The following is a 21,652-nucleotide window of genomic DNA, read 5'->3' on the forward strand; positions in this document are numbered from 1 at the left end:
GCACATTCACACAGATGAGCAGGGACCCTGGGCATCTTTCTTTTGGTGGTTTTCAGTTAGTAGAAAGGCCTCTTTAGTGTCCTAAGTTTTCATAACTGTGACCTTAATTGCCTACCGTCTGTAAGCTGTTAGTGTCTTAACCGTTCCACAGGTGGATGTTCATTAATTGTTTATGGTTCATTGAACAAGCATGGGAAACAGTGTTTAAACCTTTTACAATGAAGATCTGTGAAGTTATTTGGATTTTTACAAATTATCTTTGAAAGACAGGGTCCTGAAAAAGGGATGTTTCTTTTTTTGCTGAATTTACATTTATCCATGTTTTCTATGCTTGTGTTATCGTTCATAGCATGTTATGGTATGTGGCCCTTATCACAATCATATAAATAAACACACCATCTTTATGAAATAGTTTTATTTCCAGAACAGAAGTGTGTGTGTGTGCATCTCCAGTTTGACTGTAGGCTGTACAGAAACACAGTGATCACCTCCTCACTGACACACAGAGACAGGGAACACAGGTTGCTAGAACTAGGACAGGTATCACTGTATTACACATCACATTTCTGTGTGAAAGGCTCCCAGCATTCTGTGTTTAACCCAGGTCTGTAGAGCTGGGGTGTATATGTTCTGAACGTTGCAGATAAAAAAATAGAATGAACAAAGCTTACATGAATCCCTATTTTATCTGACAGACGATCATATCTGTTCAACACCATACATTTCTATCGTAACGTTCTGTAATGATGCACCATCCTGAACAGGGCCCTGTGCTCCTCAGTCTCTGGTGTTGTTGAAGTAGGTGACACACAATGGAGGTGATGTTCAGTTTCACTTCAACATTATTAATAATATTCACTTTATTTCTCCCAGGTTCCGTGAAGGGCGTGGTTCACAAACAACACACTACATCAAGTTGGACTTCTGTGGTTTTCAGTGCAGACTTGGTCTTTTATTTCTGGGGGAGAAAATAGGGACGACTGGGCTACACTTTTTTTCCCAGCCAACATAAAACCTTCCTACTCTCCTCCGCCCAACTCATGCTCTTTACTAAAAGGCAAACTAAGCAGGGTTCATGCCAAGTGGGAAAGCAGTGATAACTACTGAAATTAAACTAAGTTAGCCTTTGCAATAATTGCTGGGGGGGGGTGGGGGGAGATAAACACATGCACACACAGCCAGTTTCCACTGCCTGCAGTCACCAACTAACTATACAGCCAGTGACAGAGCTAAGAAAACAAACAGGGTTTCAAGCCCATCCTGTCAGGGGTGAAGGAAGGCTACACCTTGGATACGCCCCTGGTTTCACTACCAGAAACACAACCTGTTCTAACATCTACTTCTTCCCAAATCAGTTTGGTCCATTTCATAGTGAGTTTATTTAAGCCATATAGTCTAGGAGATGCTTCCTCCTTGCCCCTCTCCATGTCAATAGTCTGAGTATAGTCAGTGTGTCCACTCCCCTACATATTTATTAGAATAGTGAAGCTAAACCTTTTAATTTGGCTCTATATTCCAGCATTTTGAACTTGAGATCAAATGTTTTGAGGTGACAGTATAGAATTTCACCTTTTGAGGGTATTTTCAGAAATATCTGTTTTACCGTATAAAAATGAAAGCACTTTATGTATCTAGTCCCCCCAGTTGAAGGTGTCATAAGTATTTGGCCAAATAGAAAGATAGTGTATTCAATTTAATCAAAAGTTTAGTATTTGGCCCCATATTCCTATCACGCAATGACTACATCAAGCTTGTGACTCTACAAACTTGTTGGAAGCACTTGCAGTTTGTTTTGGTTGTGTTTTGGATTATTTTGTGCCCAGGAAGAAATTAATGGTAAATAAAGTATTGTCATTTTGGAGTCACATTTATTGTAAATAATGTTTCTGAACACATCTATATTAATGTGGATGCTACCATTATTAAAGATAATCATGGATAAATCATGAATAATGATGAGTGAGAAAGTTAGAGGCTTAAATATCATAAACCCACCCCCCCCAAAAAATTATACCCTCCTGTGAGGGTAATGGTGAGAGAGGTATGCATGATTTAGGGGTATGATCTTTGTGAATCTAACTTTCTCACTAATTCATAATTTATTCATGATTACCTGTAACCATGGTAATATCCACATTAATATAGATGTGCTCAGAAACATTTTCCATCCTTATTTACTATTTGTTTTTAAAGTCTACAATACTTCTGACACCTTCAAATGGAGGGACTAGATACATAAAGTGCATTCATTTCTAAACGGTAAAACGTGTATGAAATTACCCTCAAATAAAAGGCGACATTCTGTACTGTCGCCTCAACAAAACATTTGAACTCAAATCCAGGTGTAGAGAGCCAAATCAAAAGTTTTAGCGTCACTGTCCAAAAAAAACATGTGTGAGAAAAAGAAAAAAACTGAGCCTAGCGAACAGTGAGAAGTATGGAATCAGAGACACATTATCTTACACAACAGCCAAACAAAGAAACTACCATCAAAAGACAAACTAAAAACGATAAAAGAGACAGTAAAAATATGAAATATGTCATTTAAAAGACTTGAGTGGGGTGAAACAAGTATCCATGATGCTTAGACATGTCTATGCAGGCTGGGTCTCCAGTGGAAATCCCTGTCCTGCTATGAAATAGGCTGGGGTATATTGCAACGTGTTCTCAGTATTAATCTGTACGTAAATCCGAGACACTTAATTTAGTATCACAACCGGCCGTGATTGGGAGTCCCATCGGGCGGTGCACAATTGGCCCAGCATCGTCCGGGTTTGGCCGGGTAGGCTGTCATTGTAAATGAGAATTTGTTCTCAACCGACTTGCCTAGTTAAATAAAAAAAATTGTTATGTTTCATATGATGTGCACTAAAATGTGGATGTCCATCATCCATTTCTTATATGTTACAATTTGCAATTTTCAAAATGTAGAATATGTTAAAAATTCCAATTTGTTGTAGTTAACGTTAGCCAATGGTGTAAAGTACTTAAGTAAAAATACTTTGAAGTACTACTTAAGTAGTATTTTGGGGTATTTGTACTTTACTATTTATATTTTTGACAACTTTTACTTCACTACATTCCTAAAGAAAATATTGTACTTTTCACTCCATACATTTTCCCTGACAACCAAAAGTACTCGTTACATTTTGATTGCTTAGCAGGACAGGAAAATTGTCAAATTCAAGCACTTATCAAGAAAACATGTGGTCATCCCTACTGCCTCTGGCCTGGCGGACTCACTAAACACAAATGCATCTTTTGTAAATAATGTCTGAGTGTTGGAGTGTGCCCCTGGCTATCTGTAAATTTAAATAACAAGAAAATGGTGCTGTCTGCTTTGCTTAATATAAGGAATTATAAATGATTTATACTTTTGATACTTAAGTATATTTAAAACCAAATAGTTTTAGACTTTTAGTCAAGTAGTATTATACAGTCCGACTCACTTTTAATTGAGTAACTTTCTATTGAGGTATCTATACTTTTACTCAAGTATGGATATTGGGTACTTTTTCCACCACTGACGTTAGCTAAGGGTGGTTAACATTAGCTAGTTTGCTAACGATATCTAGGCTAGGGGTTAGGTTTAGGGGTTAAGGTTAGGAGTTGGGTTAAAGAGTTATTAAGGGAAGAGTTAGCTAACATGCTAAGTAGTTGCTAATTACCTAAAATGCTAAAGTTGTCCGTGATGAGATTTGAACACGCTTCTTTCGTTTTTGCTTAAAATAACCTTTGGTCTTATGTAACCATACCAAACATAACATACACTATATATACACAAAAGTATGTGGACACCCCTTCAAATTAGTCGATTCGGCTATTTCAGACACACCCGTTGCTGACAGGTGTATAAAATCTCCATAGGTTAACATTGGCAGTAGAATGGCCTTACTTAAGAGCTCAGTGACTCAACGTGACACTGTCATATGATACCACCTCTCCAACAAGTCTGTTCGTCAAATTTATGCCCTACTAGAGCTGCCCCGGTCAACTATAAGTGTTGTTATTGTGAAATGGAAACGTCTAAGAGCAACAACGGCCCAGCCGCGAAGTGGTAGGCCACAAACTTACAGAACGGGATCACCGAGTGCTGAAGCGCATAAAAATAGTCTGTCCTCGGCTGCAACACTCACTACCGAGTTCCAAACTGCTTCTGGAAGCAACGTCAGCACAAGAAATGTTCATTGGGAACTTCATGAAATGGGTTTCCATGGCCGAGCTGCCGCACACAAGCCTAAGATCACTATGCACAATGGCTGGAGTGGTGTAAAGCTCGCCGCCATTGGACTCTGGAGCAATGGAAACGCGTTCTCTGGAGTGATGAATCACGCTTCACCATCTAGCAGTCCGACGGACGAATCTGAGGTTGGCGGATGCCAGGAGAACGCTACCTGCCCCGATGCATAGTACCAACTGTAACGTTTGGTGGAGGAGGTATAATGGTCTGGGGCAGTTTATGGTTCGGTCTAGGCCCCTTAGTTCCAGTGAAGGGAAATCTTAACGCTACAGCATACAATGACATTCTAGACGATTCTGTGCTTCCAACTTTGTGGCAACAGTTTGGGTAAGACCCTTTCCTGTTTCAGCATGACAATGCCCCCGTGCACAAAGAGATCCATACAGAAATGGTTTGTCGAGATCGGTGTGGAAGAACTTCCCTGGTCTGCACAGAGCCCTGACCTCAACCACATCAAACACCTTTGGGATGAATTGAAAGGCAGACAGAGCCAGGCCTAATCACCCAACATCAGTGCCCGACCTCACGAATGCTCGTGGCTGAATGGAAGCAAGTTCCTGCAGAATATTCCAACATCTAGTGGAAAGCATGGCCAGAAGAGTGGAGACTGTTATAGCAGCAAGGGGGGTGGGGGCAACCCGATATTAAATGCCCATGATTTTGGAATGAGATGTTTGACGAGCAGGTGTCCACATACTTTTGGTCATGTAGTGTATCATACTAATTTGAGTGTCCCGGATTTACATTTACTGTGTTATGTCTAGTCCATGAAAGCAGGCTGTATATTATGGTATCAGACTTGGTTCAAATGATAAATTAATCAGAAGAACAGGCCCTGTTAGCATTCTGTTGGCCAGTGTCTAACGCCCCCAACATCTCGACTTGATTGGCTAAGAGGACTCCCATCCTCACTAGTTCTAGAATGTCTGGGAACAGATCTAGAACGTTCATATCTAGACTACTGTGTTCTACACAATATACACAACCACACAGAGACTGTTGTTCTAGATCAGGGTCAAAGTCATTCCTGGGAGGGCCGAGTGTCGTCAGGTTTTTCCTTTCAATTAAGACCTAGACAACCAAGCGAGGGAAGTTACTTACCAATTAGTGACCTAATTCATCAATAAAGTACAAGGGTGGAGCAAAAACCTGCAGACATTCGGCCCTCAGAGGAATGAGTTTGACACGCGTTGTAGACAGTGTTCTGTTTGAGTTGATTAGTTGCCAGCTCTGCTTCCGTGGAAGTGGTCGAGTCTCAGTCAAAGCAAATGAGATCACGCAGCTGGGGTCCGTCTGTCTGTCCATCAATCTGTATGTTCAAGTCACATGGCATTACAGTGTCACAGCACTGACTACTGGCCTAGCCCTGGCTGAAGCCTATAGCACTGCCTCTATGAGCCTCTCTGTGGGGGGCAGCCTACCCCTCCCCACTTATAAAACTAGAAAGAAATGGAGAGAATAAAACACGTCACAGGCCTCCATCCCCTCTCTCCCCCTCAGTAATAGTGTTTTCAATATGAAACAGTGGTCACACCCACGTCAGATTCTAACGTTAACATGGCTTCAGTTCAGTCCCTCTGTCCTGCTGCCTTACACATAGCAATCTGAACGATAGGAGAGAGAGGGAGGGAGAGAGAGAGAGGGAGGGAGACGGCTCTGCTAGTCACGGAGGGAGGAGTTTTCAGTGATGTCATCACGCTCACATCTTCCATCGCTACTTCAGAACCAGGTGGAGCCCCTCCCCCGTTTCATCTAGAGGGATTGAGAGCAAGAGAGGGAAAGACAAGACGTAGTGTTAGCATGGAGGCCAAACATGGGAAACAGAGACAAGAAAAGAAATGTCTTGGGCCAGACACAGACTACCAACATACCTTTGAGTGTGCCAATGAGAAAGCAGCTCTCATCAGGTAAGTTATAAACCACCTGGGGAACAACATCAATTAACTTCAACATTAAATACTCAGAAAAACAAGGGATGTTACTGTTAAACATTAAATAAATATCTTAGAACTACAAGACAATGTAATCATGTGCGTGTGTGAGTTGAAGGGGGACGGGGTTATACTGATAAAGAATTAAAACGGGTAGATAACTCCACTAGCTGTGATGGGCAGTGTGTTTGGGAGTGATTTGAATGGCACACTTCCTGAATGAGTTGAAGGGGGAGGGGTTAGGGTGGGACACAGCATTGTGTAACAGAGGCAGTATGTAAATATAATGCAAACACCTGACGGACAAAGAACATCAGCTCTTCTTAGTCAAAGATAAAATTCACATACGATGTGTAGGTGTGTGTGTACCTGGTCACTCAGCAGTATGTGTGTGTGTACCTGGTCACTCAGCAGTATGTGTGTGTGTACCTGGTCACTCAGCACCGTCACTCCGTGTGTGTGTGTACCTGGTCACTCAGCAGTATGTGTGTGTGTACCTGGTCACTCAGCAGTATGTGTGTGCCTGTCACCCTGCCGGTCACTCAGCAGTATGTGTGTGTGTACCTGGTCACTCAGCAGTATGTGTATTCCTGTGGGTCCTTGTCGGTAGACCTGGTTGATCTGTCCCAGTGGAACACTACACACACACGCCATCTTCCTGATCAACTCAGCAGCCGTCAGCTCCTCCAGGTATAGAGCATGGTACACTGCACACCCCCCCGTTAAAACACACACCCCCCATTAAAACACACAGACCCCCCATTAAAACACACAGACCCCCCATTAAAACACACAGACACACACACCCCATTAAAACACACACCCACACTGATGCTTCTATAAATGGACACAGAGGTGTGTACAGTATTTTCCAAATGAGTCCTCACAGAAAAAGTTGCTTTATCCATAGGTAAACAATTGTGGTGGTATAATGCCAAACTCCTATCGTAATTCTTTATGAAAAACGGAAAGCACACATGAACAAGAATATTTCTTTCAGCTTAAGTTCATTTCTTTTTCCCAGCAACATTTCTGGTCATTTCCCTTTTTGAGGGACTATATACCGCATCTTAAAAAGGGGCACTCTGTAGTTCAAACAGTAAGAAAGCAGTCAACTCGCCAGCGGACAGCTTCTAACAATGTCTACAACAGAGTGAATGGAATGGTATCAAACATGGAAGCCATGTGCTTGATGCGTTGGATACCATCCCATGGATTCTGTTCCAGCCATTACTATGAGCCCGTCCTCCCCAATTAAGGTGCCAGCGCCTGCCTGAGAGACACACCTACCATATAAGTTAGGTGAGTCACTGTGCTCTCCGTTCTCGCTGTCGCAGCGTCTCTCCAGCAGGGGGCTCTCCACGTCACACTCCTGACACACATAGATGGTCAACCTGGGACGCACCGACCTGCAAGGATACTTACACGTTATACACAGATAAACAGGAATATAAATCAGAGGTGCACACATTCACATAACCCGTCTCAACCCACTGTAGGGTGTTCACCCACTCTGCCAGGTATCAAACACTGCCCAGAGTGGGTGAAAATGCACTTGGTGATAATTTCACTTATTTATGTTTTAAAGTAAATTTTCCCAAGGCAAATATGATTATTCATGTTCCAAATCACATTTCACCCACCCCTCGCTCTCCACACCCCCCTTACCACCCACACCCACCCCCTCAGCCCCTCACTCACACCTACCCCCTCACTCACACCTACCCCCTCAGCCCCTCACTCACACACCCTCACCCACCCCTCACTCACACCCAACCACCCACCCACCCCTCACTCACACACACACCCACCCCTCCTCACTCTCACCCACCCCCTCCTCACTCTAACAAACCCACCCCCTCACTCTCACACACCCACCCACCCCCCCCCTCACACACCCACCCACCCCCCCCCTCACAAACCCACCCCCTCACTCTCACACACCCACCCACCCCCCCCCTCAAACACCCAACCCCCTCTCACAAACCCACCCCCCCTCTCACAAACCCACCCCCTCACTCTCACCCCCCCCCCCCCTCACACACCCACACCCACCCACCCACCCACACCCCCTCACTCACACCCACCCCCTCACCCCCTCACACACACACCCACCACACACACACCCACCCCACACACACCCACCTGGATCTGAGTGTGTAGAAGAGCCTGATTCCATCAGCAGCTCCACAGATCTGAACCAGGTCATCCCGGGTCAACTTCATTAAGTCACAACCTACACATCAAATCACATTTTATTTGTCACATGCGCCAAATACAACATGTGTAGACCTCACTGTGAAATGCTTACTTACAAGCCCTTGACAGTGCAGTTTTAAGAAAATACCACCCAAAGTAAGAGATAAGAATATCGAATAATGATGGTGTTGGAGTCGTGCAGTCATGGGTGAACAGGGAGTACAGGAGGGGACTGAGCACACACCCCTGAGGGGCCCCCGTGTTGAGGATCCACATGGCGGATGGGTTGTTACCTACCCTTACCACCTGGGGGCGGCCCGTCAGGAAGTCCAGGATCCAGTTGGAGGGAGGTGTTTAGTCCCAGGGTCCTTAGCTTAGTGATGAGCTTTGAGGGCACTATGGTGTTGAACACTGAGCTGTAGTCAATGAATAGCATTCTCATATAAGTGTTCCTTTTGTCCAGGTGGGAAAGGGCAGTGTGGAGTGCAATAGAGACTGCATCATCTGTGGATCTGTTGGTGCGGTATGCAAATTGGAGTGGGTCTAGGGTTTCTGGGATAATGGTGTTGATGTGAGCCATGACCAACCTTTCAAAGCACTTCATGGCTACAGATGTGAGTGCTACGGGTCGGTAGTCATTTAGGCAGGCTACCTTAGTGTTCTAGGGCACAGGGACTATGGTGGTCTGCTTGAAATATGCTGGTATTACAGACAGGGAGAGGTTGAAAATGTCAGTGAAGACACTTGCCAGTTGGTCAGCGCATGCTCGCAGTACACGTCCTGGTAATCAGTCTGACCCTGTGGCCTTGTGAATGTTGACCTGTTTAAAAGTCTTACTCACGTCGGCTGCGGAGAGCGTGATCACACAGTCGTCCGGAACAGCTGATGTTCTCATTGCATGTTTCAGTGTTACTTGCCTTGAAGCAAGCATAGAAGTGATTTAGCTCGTCTGGTAGGATCGTGTCACTGGGCAGCTCTCGGCTGTGCTTCCCTTTGTAGTCTGCAATAGTTTGCAGGCCCTGCCACATCCGACGAGCGTCGGAGCCGGTGTAATACGAGTCGATCTTAGTCCTGTATTGATGCTTTGCCTGTTTGATGGTTCATTGGAGGGCATAGCGGGATTTCTTATAAGCTGCCGGGTTAGAGTCCCGCTCCTTGAAAGTGGCAGCTCTACCCTTTAGCTCAGTACAGATGTTGCCTGTAATCAATGGATCCTGGTTGGGGGGTGTACGTACTGTCACTGTGGGGACGACGTCATCGATGTACATATTGATGAAGCCAGTGACTGATGTGGTGTACTCCTCAATGCCATCAGAAGAATCCTGGAACATATTCCAGTCTGTGCTAGCAAAACAGTCCTGTAGTTTAGCACCTGCTTCATCTAACCACATTTTTATAGACCGAGTCACTGGTGCTTCCTGCTTTAATTTTTGCTGGTAAGCAGGAATCAGGAGGATAGAGTTATGGTCAGATTTGCCGAATGGAGGGTGAGGGAGAGCTTTGTACGTGTCTCTGTGTGGAGTAAAGGTGGTCTAGAGTTTTCTCCCTCTGGTTGCACATTTAACATGCTGATAGAAATGAGGTAAAACTGATTTAAGGTTCCCTGCAATAAAGTCCCCGGCCACTAGGAGCGCCGCCTCTGGATGACATTACAACAGGTTCCCTTTAATAACTCCTACAATATAACCTACACAATGCGAAGTGTGTGTGTGTACCTGAGAAGTGGGAGAAGAGTCGTGCATATGTGTTGAAGCGGTTCTTGACAAGCCACTTCTGAGCCTCCTTGATGGTAGCCGTAGGACTGAGCTGCTGGAGAGAGGGATATAAAGAGAAGAGGGTGTGTTGGGGGGGGATAACAATGAATCTCAACATAAATACAACCTAAACTGAAGGCGTTTGTTAAATGGGAAGTTTTTACAGGATTTGAGACACGTCCGTGTGGTGTATACTAACCTCTGTGACGACTTGGCTAACAGGGTCTGTCTGGTGATTGGGCGACGAGGGGCCACTGGAATACAACAGTCACAGTCAGCATTATCTCACTATGTCCACACAGAATTTTCTCAGTCACACACAGGCCTACCTGTCAGGTACAGAGGAGGCAGTGTATGTGGAGAGCGGTGTGGAGGAGAAAGAGGGGCCAGCTGTCTGGGGAGAGCTGATGTAGGCATCAGGCCACGGAGAACACTGACCAGAGAGGAGAGAGAGACAACACACTGCGATAATACTACTGAGCATTACCGTCACCAATTACCAAGCATCAAACCACTCCACATATTATATTCACTTCCTTGACAGGACGATGTTTATATAATATATAGTGCCTTCAGAAAGTGACTTGACTTTTCCCACATTTTGTTATATTACAGTCAATTTAAAACGGATCACACTGAGATGCATCACTGGCCTACACACAATACCCCATAATGTCAAAGTGGAATGATGTTTTTTTTTAAATACATTTTTTTTAAAGCTGAAATGTCATGAGTCAATAAGTATTCAACACCTTTGTTATGGCAAGCCTAAATAAGTTCAGGAGTAAAAGTTTGTTTAACAAGTCACAATGTGTAGAATAGTGTTTAACATGTCTACCTCATCTCTGTACCCCACACATACAATTATCTGTAAGGTCCCCCAGTCGAGCAGTGAATTTCAAACACAGATTCAACCACAAAGACCAGGGAGGTTTTCCAATGCCTCGCAAAGGCCACCTAATGGTAGATGGGAAAAAATAAACAGACATTGAATATCCCTTTGAGTATGGTGAAGTTATTAATTACACTTTGGATGATGTATCAATACACCCAGTCACTACAAAGATACAGGCTTCCTTCCTAACTCAGTTGACAGAGAAGAAGGAAACCACTTGGGGATTTCACCATGTAGCCAATGGTGACTTTAAAACAGAGTGTAATGGCTGTGATAGGAGAAAACTGAGGATGGATCAACAACATTGTCATTTAGGATAGTATTGTGGAGTAACTACAAAGTGAAAAGAAGGAAGCCTGTACAGAATAAAATATTCCAAAGCATGCATCCTGTTTGCAATAAGGCATTAAAGTAAAACTTAAAAAAATGTGGCAAAGAAATTAACTTAATGTCCTGAATACAAAGTGTTATTTTTGGGGCAAATCCATCACAACACGTCACCGAGTACCAATCGTCATATTTTCAAGCATGGAGGTGGCTGCATCAGGTTATGGGTATGCTTGGCAAGGACTAGGGAGTTTTTTTTGTTGATAAAAAGAAATGGAATAGAGCTAAACGCAGGCAAAATCCTAGAGAAAAACCTGGTTCAGCCTGCTTTCCAACAGACACTGGGAGACAAATTCATCTTTCAGTAGGACAACAACCTAAAACACAAGGCCATATATACACTGGAGTTGCTTACCAAGACAACATTGAATGTTCCCGAGTGCCCTAGTTACAGTTAACTTAAATCAGCTTGAAAATCCATCGCAAGACTTGAAAATGGCTGTCTAATAATGATCAACAACACATTTGACAGAGCTTGAAGAATGTTTTAAAGAATAAATGTGAAAATATTGTAGAGTCCAGGTGTGCAAAGCTCTGAGACTTACCTAGAGACTCACAGTTGTAAACGCTGCCAAATGTGATTATAACATGTATTGACTCAGGGGTGTGAATACTTTGGTAAATTAGATATTTTTGAATTTAATTAGATATTTTTTAATAAAAAACATGTTTTTGTTTTGTCATTATGCGATAGTGTGTAGATTTTGAATTCAGGCTGTACCAACAAAATGTGGAATAAGTCAGGGACAGGATATACAGTGCATTTGGAAAGTTTTCAGACCCCTTGACTTTTGAAATTTTGTTACGTTACAGCCTTATTCTAAAATTGATTAAATAGTTTTCCCCCTCAATCTACACACAATACCCCATTATGACAAAGCAAAAACAGGTTTATAGAAATGTTTGCACGTTTAAATATAAAAAAATGAAGGAAATATCACATTTACATAAGATCAGACCTTTTACTCAGTACTTTGTTAAAACACCTTTGTCAACGATTACAGCCTCGAGTCTTCTTGGGTAGGACGCTACAAGCTTGGCACACCTGTATTTGGGAAGTTTCTCCCATTCTTTTCTGCAGATCCTCTCAAGCTCTGTCAGGTTGGATGGGGAGCGTCGCTGCACTGATCATTTCAGGTCTCTCCAGAGATGTTCAATCGGGCTCAAGTCCGGACTCCGGCTGGGCCACTCAAGGACATTCAGAGACTTGTACCGAAGCCAGTCCTGCGTTGTCTTGGCTGTGTGCTTAGTGTCGTTGTCCAGTTGAAAGGTGAACCTTCGCCCCAGTCTGAGGTCCTGAGGGCTCTGGAGCAGGTTTTCATCAAGGATCTCTCTGTACTTTGCTCCGTTCATCTTTCCCTCGATCCTGACTAGTCTCCCAGTCCCTGCCGCTGAAAAACAGCCCCACAGCATGATGCTGCCACCACCATGCTTCACCGTAGGGAGGGTACCAAGTTTCCTCCAGACGTAACTCTTGGCATTCAGGTCGAAGAGTTCAATCTTGGTTTTATCAGACCAGAGAATCTTGTTTCTCGTGGTCAGAGTCTTTTAGGTGCCTTTAGGCAAACTCCAAGTGTGACTTTTACTGAGAAGTGGCTTCTAGCCACTACCATAAAGGCCTGAAAAAGGTGGAGTTCTGCAGAGATCGTTATCCTTCTGGAAGGTTCTCCCATCTCCACAGAGGAACTCTGTCAGAGTGACCATCGGGTTCTTGGACACCTCCCTGACCAAGGCCCTTCTCCCCCAATTGCAGTTTGGCCGGGCAGCCAGCTCAAGGAAGAGTCTTGGTGGTTCCAAACTTCTGTCATTTAAGAATGATGGAGGCCACTGAGCTCTTAGGGACCTTCAATGCTGCAGAAATGTTTTGGTACCCTTCCCCAGATCTGTGCCTCGAAATAATCCTGTCTCAGTGGTCTATGGACAATTCCTTCGACCTCATGGCTTGGTTTTTGCTCTGACAAGCAGTTTTAATTTTTTTAAAAAAATACATTTGCAAACATTTCTAAAAAACAGTTTTTGCTTTGTCATTATGGGGTATTGCGTGTAGATTAAGGTGGCGGAAAAAAACAATTGAATCAATTTTAGACTAAGGCTGTAACGTAACAAAATGTGGGAAAATGGAGGGAGTCTGAATACTTTCCGAATTGACTGTATAATATATAGGACACTTACAGTGCCTCTCTTGGCCAGCGAGTCCCCACAGTCAGCCGGCAGTGTCCGCTTGCTGGACTTCTTCAGCTCGTAGTCTCCTGCCTCCTCTATGATGGGCTCCAGCCTCATCTACACAAACACACACACTCACAATCTGACTGCAAACAAAACATATATAAAACTTACCTCCCAATACCTGTAAGTGACACTTCCAATACATGCACTCTGTTTAAGTGCCTTCTAGTTTTCCAGTCCTAATTAAATGCCATTCAAACGAACCTCTGATAGTATGGTTGTGTCGTAGGAAGGCTGGTACTTCTCCTTTTCCTGAGACGTTCGTTTCTCCATCTTCTCTCTGTCAGTCTTCTGTTTCCTGTCTGCCCCCTTTGGCTGGGGGGAGGAGAGAGAGAGAGAGCGAGCGAGCGGAAATGCAGAATGTTAAATCAGGTGCAGGCTTGTCATTTGACTTAGTATGTAAAAGTGTGTAAGTGTGATTGACTGTTCAGAGAATGTGTGCGTGTGTTTTAATAAACTAGGCAAGTCAATTAAGAACAAACAGCCTACAAACAAGTGGGTTAACTGCCTTGATCAGGGGCAGAAAGACAGATTTTTTACCTTGTCAGCTCAGGGATTCGATCTAGCAACCTTTCGGTTACTGGCCCAACGCTCTAACCACTAGGCTACCTGCCACCCTGTGTGTGTGTACCTTGAAGACTTTGATTTGGCAGGAGGCAGAGTGGAGGTGTTCAGTGTACTCTCCGTTGTCTCCCTGTCTGAAAGTGTCGATCTGGATCCTGAAGGGAACTCCCTTCTCTCCTCCATGCTTCCTAGGGGTGAACTCTGTACTGATGCAGTGAACCTACACACACAAAGATGGAGAGAAAAGAGAGAGGAGAGTCTGAGTCAATGTGACTACAGGGGAGGGGGGTGTGTGTGTGTGGTGTGTGGGATTGGTGTGTTACCTGCACAAACACGGAGGCTCTCTTGTTGAGGTCCCAGAGGAATTCGGCAGCGTTGAGCTGAGCGGGGTTGGCCTTCGCCTCCACAATACCCACTGACAGGGGGATGTCTACACACACACTACAAATTAGTATTACATATAGAAGGAAAAACAAACACCCTTAAGGCAGCACATGTACTGACTGCTACACACACACTTAAGTGTTCTTACCGATATCTAGGAGACGGTCTCCAGGGCGATTCCATTTCCACCCCTCCAGTTGCTGGTGCTCTGTGTACTGGAGTCTTCTGTCATGAAACACCACCCTAACGATGCTCTACACACACACACACAGAGTCATGAAACACCACCCTAACGATGCTCTACACACACACACAGAGTCATGAAACACCACCCTAACGATGCTCTACACACACACACAGTTATGAAACACCACCCTAACGATGCTCTACACACACACACAGTTATGAAACACCACCCTAACGATGCTCTACACACACACAGTTATGAAACACCACCCTAACGATGCTCTACACACACACACACAGTTATGAAACACCACCCTAACGATGCTCTACACACACACAGTTATGAAACACCACCCTAACGATGCTCTACACACACACAGTTATGAAACACCACCCTAACGATGCTCTACACACACACAGTTATGAAACACCACCCTAACGATGCTCTACACACACACAGTCATGAAACACCACCCTAACGATGCTCTACACACAGTCATGAAACACCACCCTAACGATGCTCTACACACACACAGTCATGAAACACCACCCTAACGATGCTCTACACACACACAGTCATGAAACACCACCCTAACGATGCTCTACACACACACAGTTATGAAACACCACCCTAACGATGCTCTACACACACACAGTCATGAAACACCACCCTAACGATGCTCTACACACACACAGTCATGAAACACCACCCTAACGATGCTCTACACACACACACAGTTATGAAACACCACCCTAACGATGCTCTACACACACACACAGTTATGAAACACCACCCTAACGATGCTCTACACACACACAGTCATGAAACACCACCCTAACGATGCTCTACACACACACAGTCATGAAACACCACCCTAACGATGCTCTACACACACACAGTCATGAAACACCACCCTAACGATGCTCTACACACACACAGTCATGAAACACCACCCTAACGATGCTCTACACACACACAGTCATGAAACACCACCCTAACGATGCTCTACACACACACAGTTATGAAACACCACCCTAACGATGCTCTACACACACACAGTCATGAAACACCACCCTAACGATGCTCTACACACACAGTCATGAAACACCACCCTAACGATGCTCTACACACACACAGTCATAAAACACCACCCTAACGATGCTCTACACACACACAGTTATGAAACACCACCCTAACGATGCTCTACACACACACAGTCATGAAACACCACCCTAACGATGCTCTACACACACACAGTCATGAAACACCACCCTAACGATGCTCTACACACACACAGTTATGAAACACCACCCTAACGATGCTCTACACACACACAGTTATGAAACACCACCCTAACGATGCTCTACACACACACAGTTATGAAACACCACCCTAACGATGCTCTACACACACACACACACACAGTTATGAAACACCACCCTAACGATGCTCTACACACACACAGTTATGAAACACCACCCTAACGATGCTCTACACACACACAGTTATGAAACACCACCCTAACGATGCTCTACACACACACAGTTATGAAACACCACCCTAACGATGCTCTACACACACACAGTTATGAAACACCACCCTAACGATGCTCTACACACACACACAGTTATGAAACACCACCCTAACGATGCTCTACACACACACACAGTTATGAAACACCACCCTAACGATGCTCTACACACACACAGTTATGAAACACCACCCTAACGATGCTCTACACACACACAGTCATGAAACACCACCCTAACGATGCTCTACACACACACACAGTTATGAAACACCACCCTAACGATGCTCTACACACACACAGTTATGAAACACCACCCTAACGATGCTCTACACACACAGTTATGAAACACCACCCTAACGATGCTCTACACACACACAGTTATGAAACACCACCCTAACGATGCTCTACACACACACACAGTCATGAAACACCACCCTAACGATGCTCTACACACACACACAGTTATGAAACACCACCCTAACGATGCTCTACACACACACACAGTTATGAAACACCACCCTAACGATGCTCTACACACACACAGTTATGAAACACCACCCTAACGATGCTCTACACACACACACAGTCATGAAACACCACCCTAACGATGCTCTACACACACAGTCATGAAACACCACCCTAACGATGCTCTACACACACACAGTTATGAAACACCACCCGCACAACGATCACAACGACCGCAACAATCATAACACAACTACAAAGAAACCACGCACACAGAAAGCTGCATTCTTAACATTTCTGACCTTGACACTCTTGTTGTTAATCTCTGGTAACTCTGCCAGCTTTCGGTTGTCCAGCATACGGATCTCATAAGACTGGCCTGAGACACAGAGGGGGTTAAGATGAGGTTTGAGTGATTGTGTATCTCTGCTGTTTGAAAACAGACAACATCCATTCTTGCTATTGGTGGAGAGCTATTAAGCATTACCGTGTGAGTGTGGGTTTGTGTACAGCATAGTTAAGGTAGTTTCCCATGACAGGAGTGTGGGAGTAAGTCACCTTGGTTCAGGTAGGTGAGCGTCTCATCGTGTAGTTTGACAGCAGGGGAGGTGGCAGCACAGAGAACGTACTGGAAGGGAGGGTTGAGACTGCTGCTCTCACAGTCTGAAGGAAGACTGGAGTCCTCCTGTTTAAAGATTGGCAGGGCCAGCACATCACTGGAGAGACAAAGAGAGATGGTGGGAGAGAGAACAGTTAGGGTAAGTAAGACTAAGTAGCCCTGTTGAAACAGTAACAGTTGGAAGTGTCCCACTGGAAAATACTTTTCTGTTTTACAACACACGAGCCAGTCTGACAACCTGCACACAGACACTTGGCACCAGCTCCAGACAGACAGCCTGTCCCCAGCTCACCCTAACAGATCCTAGCGCTAGGCAGAAGTGTGTGTGTGCCCGGGTAACCAAAGTCTCTCCTATATGCCAAGAAATGTGTTCATGGTCCCTGGAACAGCTCAGGTTAATTAAGTTCACTTTGAAAATGTCGGGGGAGTTGGCAGTCTGAATTTAAAGTCCACATAATGCTCTAAGGACAAGTCAAGCTGTAGAAGACCTTTAGTTTTTACTTCAAGGTAATCATCTGACAAGATTGGATAGATGAACATTTTTCACTAAATAGCTTCCATCAATCCAGTGATGTCAGATCAGTGAAAGAAAATAGGCAATGAAGGGAGAGGAAGGACTCGTTGAACTACTGGAACGGCCCATAGTGTGAAATAGTCTGCTAGACTGGTAAATCTTCAAATAAAAAGATGATTCCAAATGAAAACACAAGTCCACCGCCCTGTCATGGTTTAAACAACCATGTGGGTGCACTTGTCATCCCGCAAGGTCCCATATTTAATGTTACATGTTTGTCATTTAGCAGACACTCTTATCCAGTGCAACTTACTGGATCCCTACGGGAATCAAACCCACAACTCTGGGGTTACAAGTACCATACGCAACCAACTGAGCTACAAGTAGGAATTTCATGTGTCCCAACTTTTCTTTCTACAAAAAAAGGTCCTATTGTCAGTAAGGCACCAATTAATTAAGGTTACAAGAGTGTAGACCCAATGACAATCGGCAAATGTCATTACAGTTGTGATTTGTAACAGATGATTTGTTCCATTAATCAAATGGCGCATGTGCACAGTTTGGATGCTGGAATTATTGGAGTGGACGAACATGCGCAGGTAGGCCATTTTTTAAAGAGATTTGTTTGACAATAAGATGAAAACATCATGAATGGCTGTGTTCATGCCAAATAAAAAAAAAAGGTTGGATTTTTTTAAACCGGTAAACGACATGTCTTTACTGTTTATTGCATACGCAAGCACGTCCACACAAACAAGGTCCCACATTAAATATAGAGACCCCCTGAATGTCATAGTATAATTCACTCTGGAACAGACCCCTCTCATAAACAACTACTGCAGACAGTGTACTGTATTCTCCCTGTCCCACCCTAACCCAACCCCGATGCCTCCTGCATGGCATGCCAGTTGCAGAGCCGCTTCCCCACTCAGCATTGCTGCCAAGGAAACTGCATCTGCTTCCTGACATGAGGAGCCGGCTCCACTGACAAACAGACATTCTGTTCCTACTGAGCGCCACAGCTGCTCTCTAAACATGTGAGACACACACACAGGGAGGATCCTGATAAAGACAACTCTTTCCCACAGAAACTCAACCTACTTCACAAAAACATCTGTGGGGAAAACACACATGCACACATAGGGCTGTTGCGGTGACTGAGGGTGGTGTTTCATAACTGTGTGTGTGTGTCTTTTTCTGACTGTTCCATAGTGGATGATCTGACTGGTACAGTTACAAACTCCCCTGAGCATCTCAGCTCATTGCTGCAATAGCAACCCCAGTTACACCATGTTGTCATCACTCCAAGACGTGCCACAGCCACCCAGAGAGAGGTGGTGGGGGAGAGCTTATCCCCACTCCCTCCCTGTGCTTAGGGTTTATGTTCCCCACATTCTGCTGCTGTCCACTCTACACCCCCCCTCCCTCTTTGTGTCTAGTAGGGTATTTAAGCCCTCTGTCCTCCATGGCAACCTGCTGTGACGGCCCCCTCCATCCCAACACACTCCAAAACAAAGACCAACACGCACATACCACACAGAGGGGATGGGATACAACACAGACAAAATGTCATTCCTCCATATTGGGTGAATCCCAGGGTTTAGGAGACTGAGTGGGAACAGTTTGAAGCTTCCATCCCATGTCCAGACACACTGATATATCTATATTGTATACCAAACGGTCTCTCTAACCTCATACTGTATGCGCCAGCCCCCAGCTCCTGCCCGATGCCCGACAGACTGGCATCGAAGTCGTGTACCAGCCCTGACTCGATGGTGGCATGGTCCATCTTCAGCACCCAGGCCATGGCCCCCAGCTCCTTCTCCTCCGCCTCTAGCCGAAGGGCCGCCAGATTGCCTCCGGGGAAGGGACCGCAACTAGCGGGAGAATAAACCGCTGCTGGTGGACTAGAGAAGATTTAAGAGAAAGTTAACCAAGGTAGCTAGTTAGATAGTTGTGTTTACTACTACTGATTAACTGCTAGCTACTGGTGGTTGGCTACGAAGATGGCTCGTTAGCTGCTGTTAGATAACTACTGTAGCTAGCTAACTGAAGATCGAATAACAGTGTATTGATAGCGCTCCACTAGCCGGGTGATATATCGCCATAATTGGTTACAATATGGCTGGCAAGTGAAAGTAGAAACCTGGACTGATGTGAAGACAACAAACACACTAATTAGCTAGGTAAAGTTAACAGACAATCGTTAGCTAGCTAGTTAACAGAATCCACAACCATTACGTTGCGTTGATTACCAGCAGCATGCTAAATAACCGTTTGCTAGCGAAACCCTGCACCACTAACGCTAGCTACCTAGCTACCACTAGTTAGCTCACTTGCGGTCCTCGAAAGTCAATTTCGCCGGCGACATGGCACACCGTAACATCCCAAGCCCAGCCATAGCTAGCCACCTAGCTAGCTAGCACCATTACGTAATTGCAGGGGGATGTTGTTGACAGTCCACACACCGCATTCACACGTAATGTCCGTCTGAATTAACTAGATAGCATTAACAGGCTAGTAGCATTAGCAAACTTCACTTGCTTTTGATTCACGGATGTTTGGAATCCTCCTATGCGAAGGTCGCAGCCAGCGCTTCCTGTGCCCTCCGAAACCTCTCTCCTTTTTTCATCGCGGACTTGTGTGACCAGGGCTACAGTTCCCGGTCGGTTAAATAAGAGTCTTTAAACATCAGAAGAGTGGCAGTTGTCACAAAAGCAGCCAGCATAAACATGGCTTCTCAACAGACTATGCCCTCACAAAACCCCAAAAAAACTTCCAGCCGCAGTAGATGCCACAGAGTCTCTGGGCCAATCAGAGAGCCGCTCTGGTGCCAAGCGCACCCAGCTCAGCCAATGGGCTCCCTCGGAGCTTTCGTCAACCCATCGACGTTATAACACCGACGTGACCAGTTCATAGCAGGCACAGGCAACCCATCACATACATTGACATAATCATAATACACAAATGCATAATTCAACCGAGACATCATAAATCAGTGAAAATAGTCAGCTACTACAGGCTAACATGTTCACACCCTGCTCCCAGAAAACAGTGTGTTCCTATTATAGAAAAGACAGGAATCGATAGATGCGGTGTTGGACCAAGGCCAACAGAAGTGAATTCAGATGTATTTAGTGGGAATGATTGTAGTGAGAGATATTTGGGATGGGGACAGAGAGGCTCTTTAGGACACACATGTTAACCCCTAACCCTGTGTCTGGATTTCATGCTGTAAGAGGTCAGTGTGCATTTATAAAGAACAGATCAGTCATGAATCTTCACTCCTGCAATAGCAGGACTACCAACCCTTATCTTGAGTTAAGAATCAGATGTCACATATTAACCTGTGAATATAGAAACTGCTATGAACTTTAGTCACCAACATAGTGTTATTCCAATATCCCATGCCTCACAAACAGTGCATTCGTAAAGTATTCAGACCCATTAACTTTTTCCACATTTTGTTAGACTTATTCTAAAATGGATTAAATTAGTCCCCCCCCCCCCAATACCCCCATAATGACAAAGCAAAAACAGAAATATAACATTCACAAAAGTATTCAGACCCTTTACTCAGTACTTTGTTGAAGCACCTTTGGCAGCGAGTACAGCCTCTATCTAGTCTTCTTGGGTATGACGCTACAAGCTTGGCACACCTGTATTTGGGGAGATTCTCCCATTCTTCTCTGCAGATCCTCTCAAGCTCTGTCAGGTTGGATGGGGAGCGTCGCTGCACAGTTATTTTCAGGTCTC

The 21,652-nt window shown here is 44.7% G+C and overlaps 1 protein-coding gene across 3 annotated transcripts; it reads right to left on the reverse strand.

Moving 5' to 3' along the window:
- Positions 1-400: 400 nt before the first annotated feature.
- ubp1 (upstream binding protein 1) lies at positions 401-20,701 on the reverse strand. 3 transcript variants are annotated; one of them, XM_014178088.3, is made up of 17 exons: positions 20,441-20,701; positions 19,588-19,803; positions 17,322-17,479; positions 17,066-17,142; positions 14,729-14,834; positions 14,520-14,626; positions 14,264-14,416; positions 13,837-13,947; positions 13,579-13,686; positions 10,454-10,557; positions 10,324-10,378; positions 10,086-10,179; positions 8,317-8,407; positions 7,462-7,580; positions 6,736-6,878; positions 6,112-6,163; positions 401-5,992 (listed from the first exon to the last, which is right to left on the reverse strand). In XM_014178088.3, exons 2-17 carry the CDS (start codon positions 19,701-19,703, stop codon positions 5,955-5,957), a joined length of 1,632 nt encoding a protein of 543 aa, XP_014033563.1. In that variant the 5' UTR covers positions 19,704-19,803; positions 20,441-20,701; the 3' UTR covers positions 401-5,954. The 3 variants fall into 3 exon arrangements, with proteins under 3 accessions (XP_014033563.1, XP_014033562.1, XP_014033561.1); XM_014178087.3 differs by having other exon boundaries at positions 10,086-10,176; positions 20,233-20,453; XM_014178086.3 differs by having other exon boundaries at positions 20,233-20,453.
- Between the last annotated feature and the right edge of the window lie 951 nt (positions 20,702-21,652).

This window comes from Salmo salar, chromosome 27 (assembly GCF_965601325.2).
Source record: "Salmo salar chromosome 27, fSalSal1, whole genome shotgun sequence".
NCBI lineage: Eukaryota > Metazoa > Chordata > Actinopteri > Salmoniformes > Salmonidae > Salmo > Salmo salar.

Coding starts and splice junctions, on each gene's coding strand:
- ubp1 (XM_014178086.3), bottom strand. CDS start 20,297: ATGGCTGGGCTTGGGATGTTACGGTGTGCCATGTCGCCGGCGAAATTG. Junction 14,835..17,065: donor TTAACAACAAGAGTGTCAAG/GTCAGAAATGTT, acceptor GTGTGTGTGTAG/AGCATCGTTAGGGTGGTGTT. Junction 7,581..8,316: donor TTCTACACACTCAGATCCAG/GTGGGTGTGTGT, acceptor GTATCCTTGCAG/GTCGGTGCGTCCCAGGTTGA.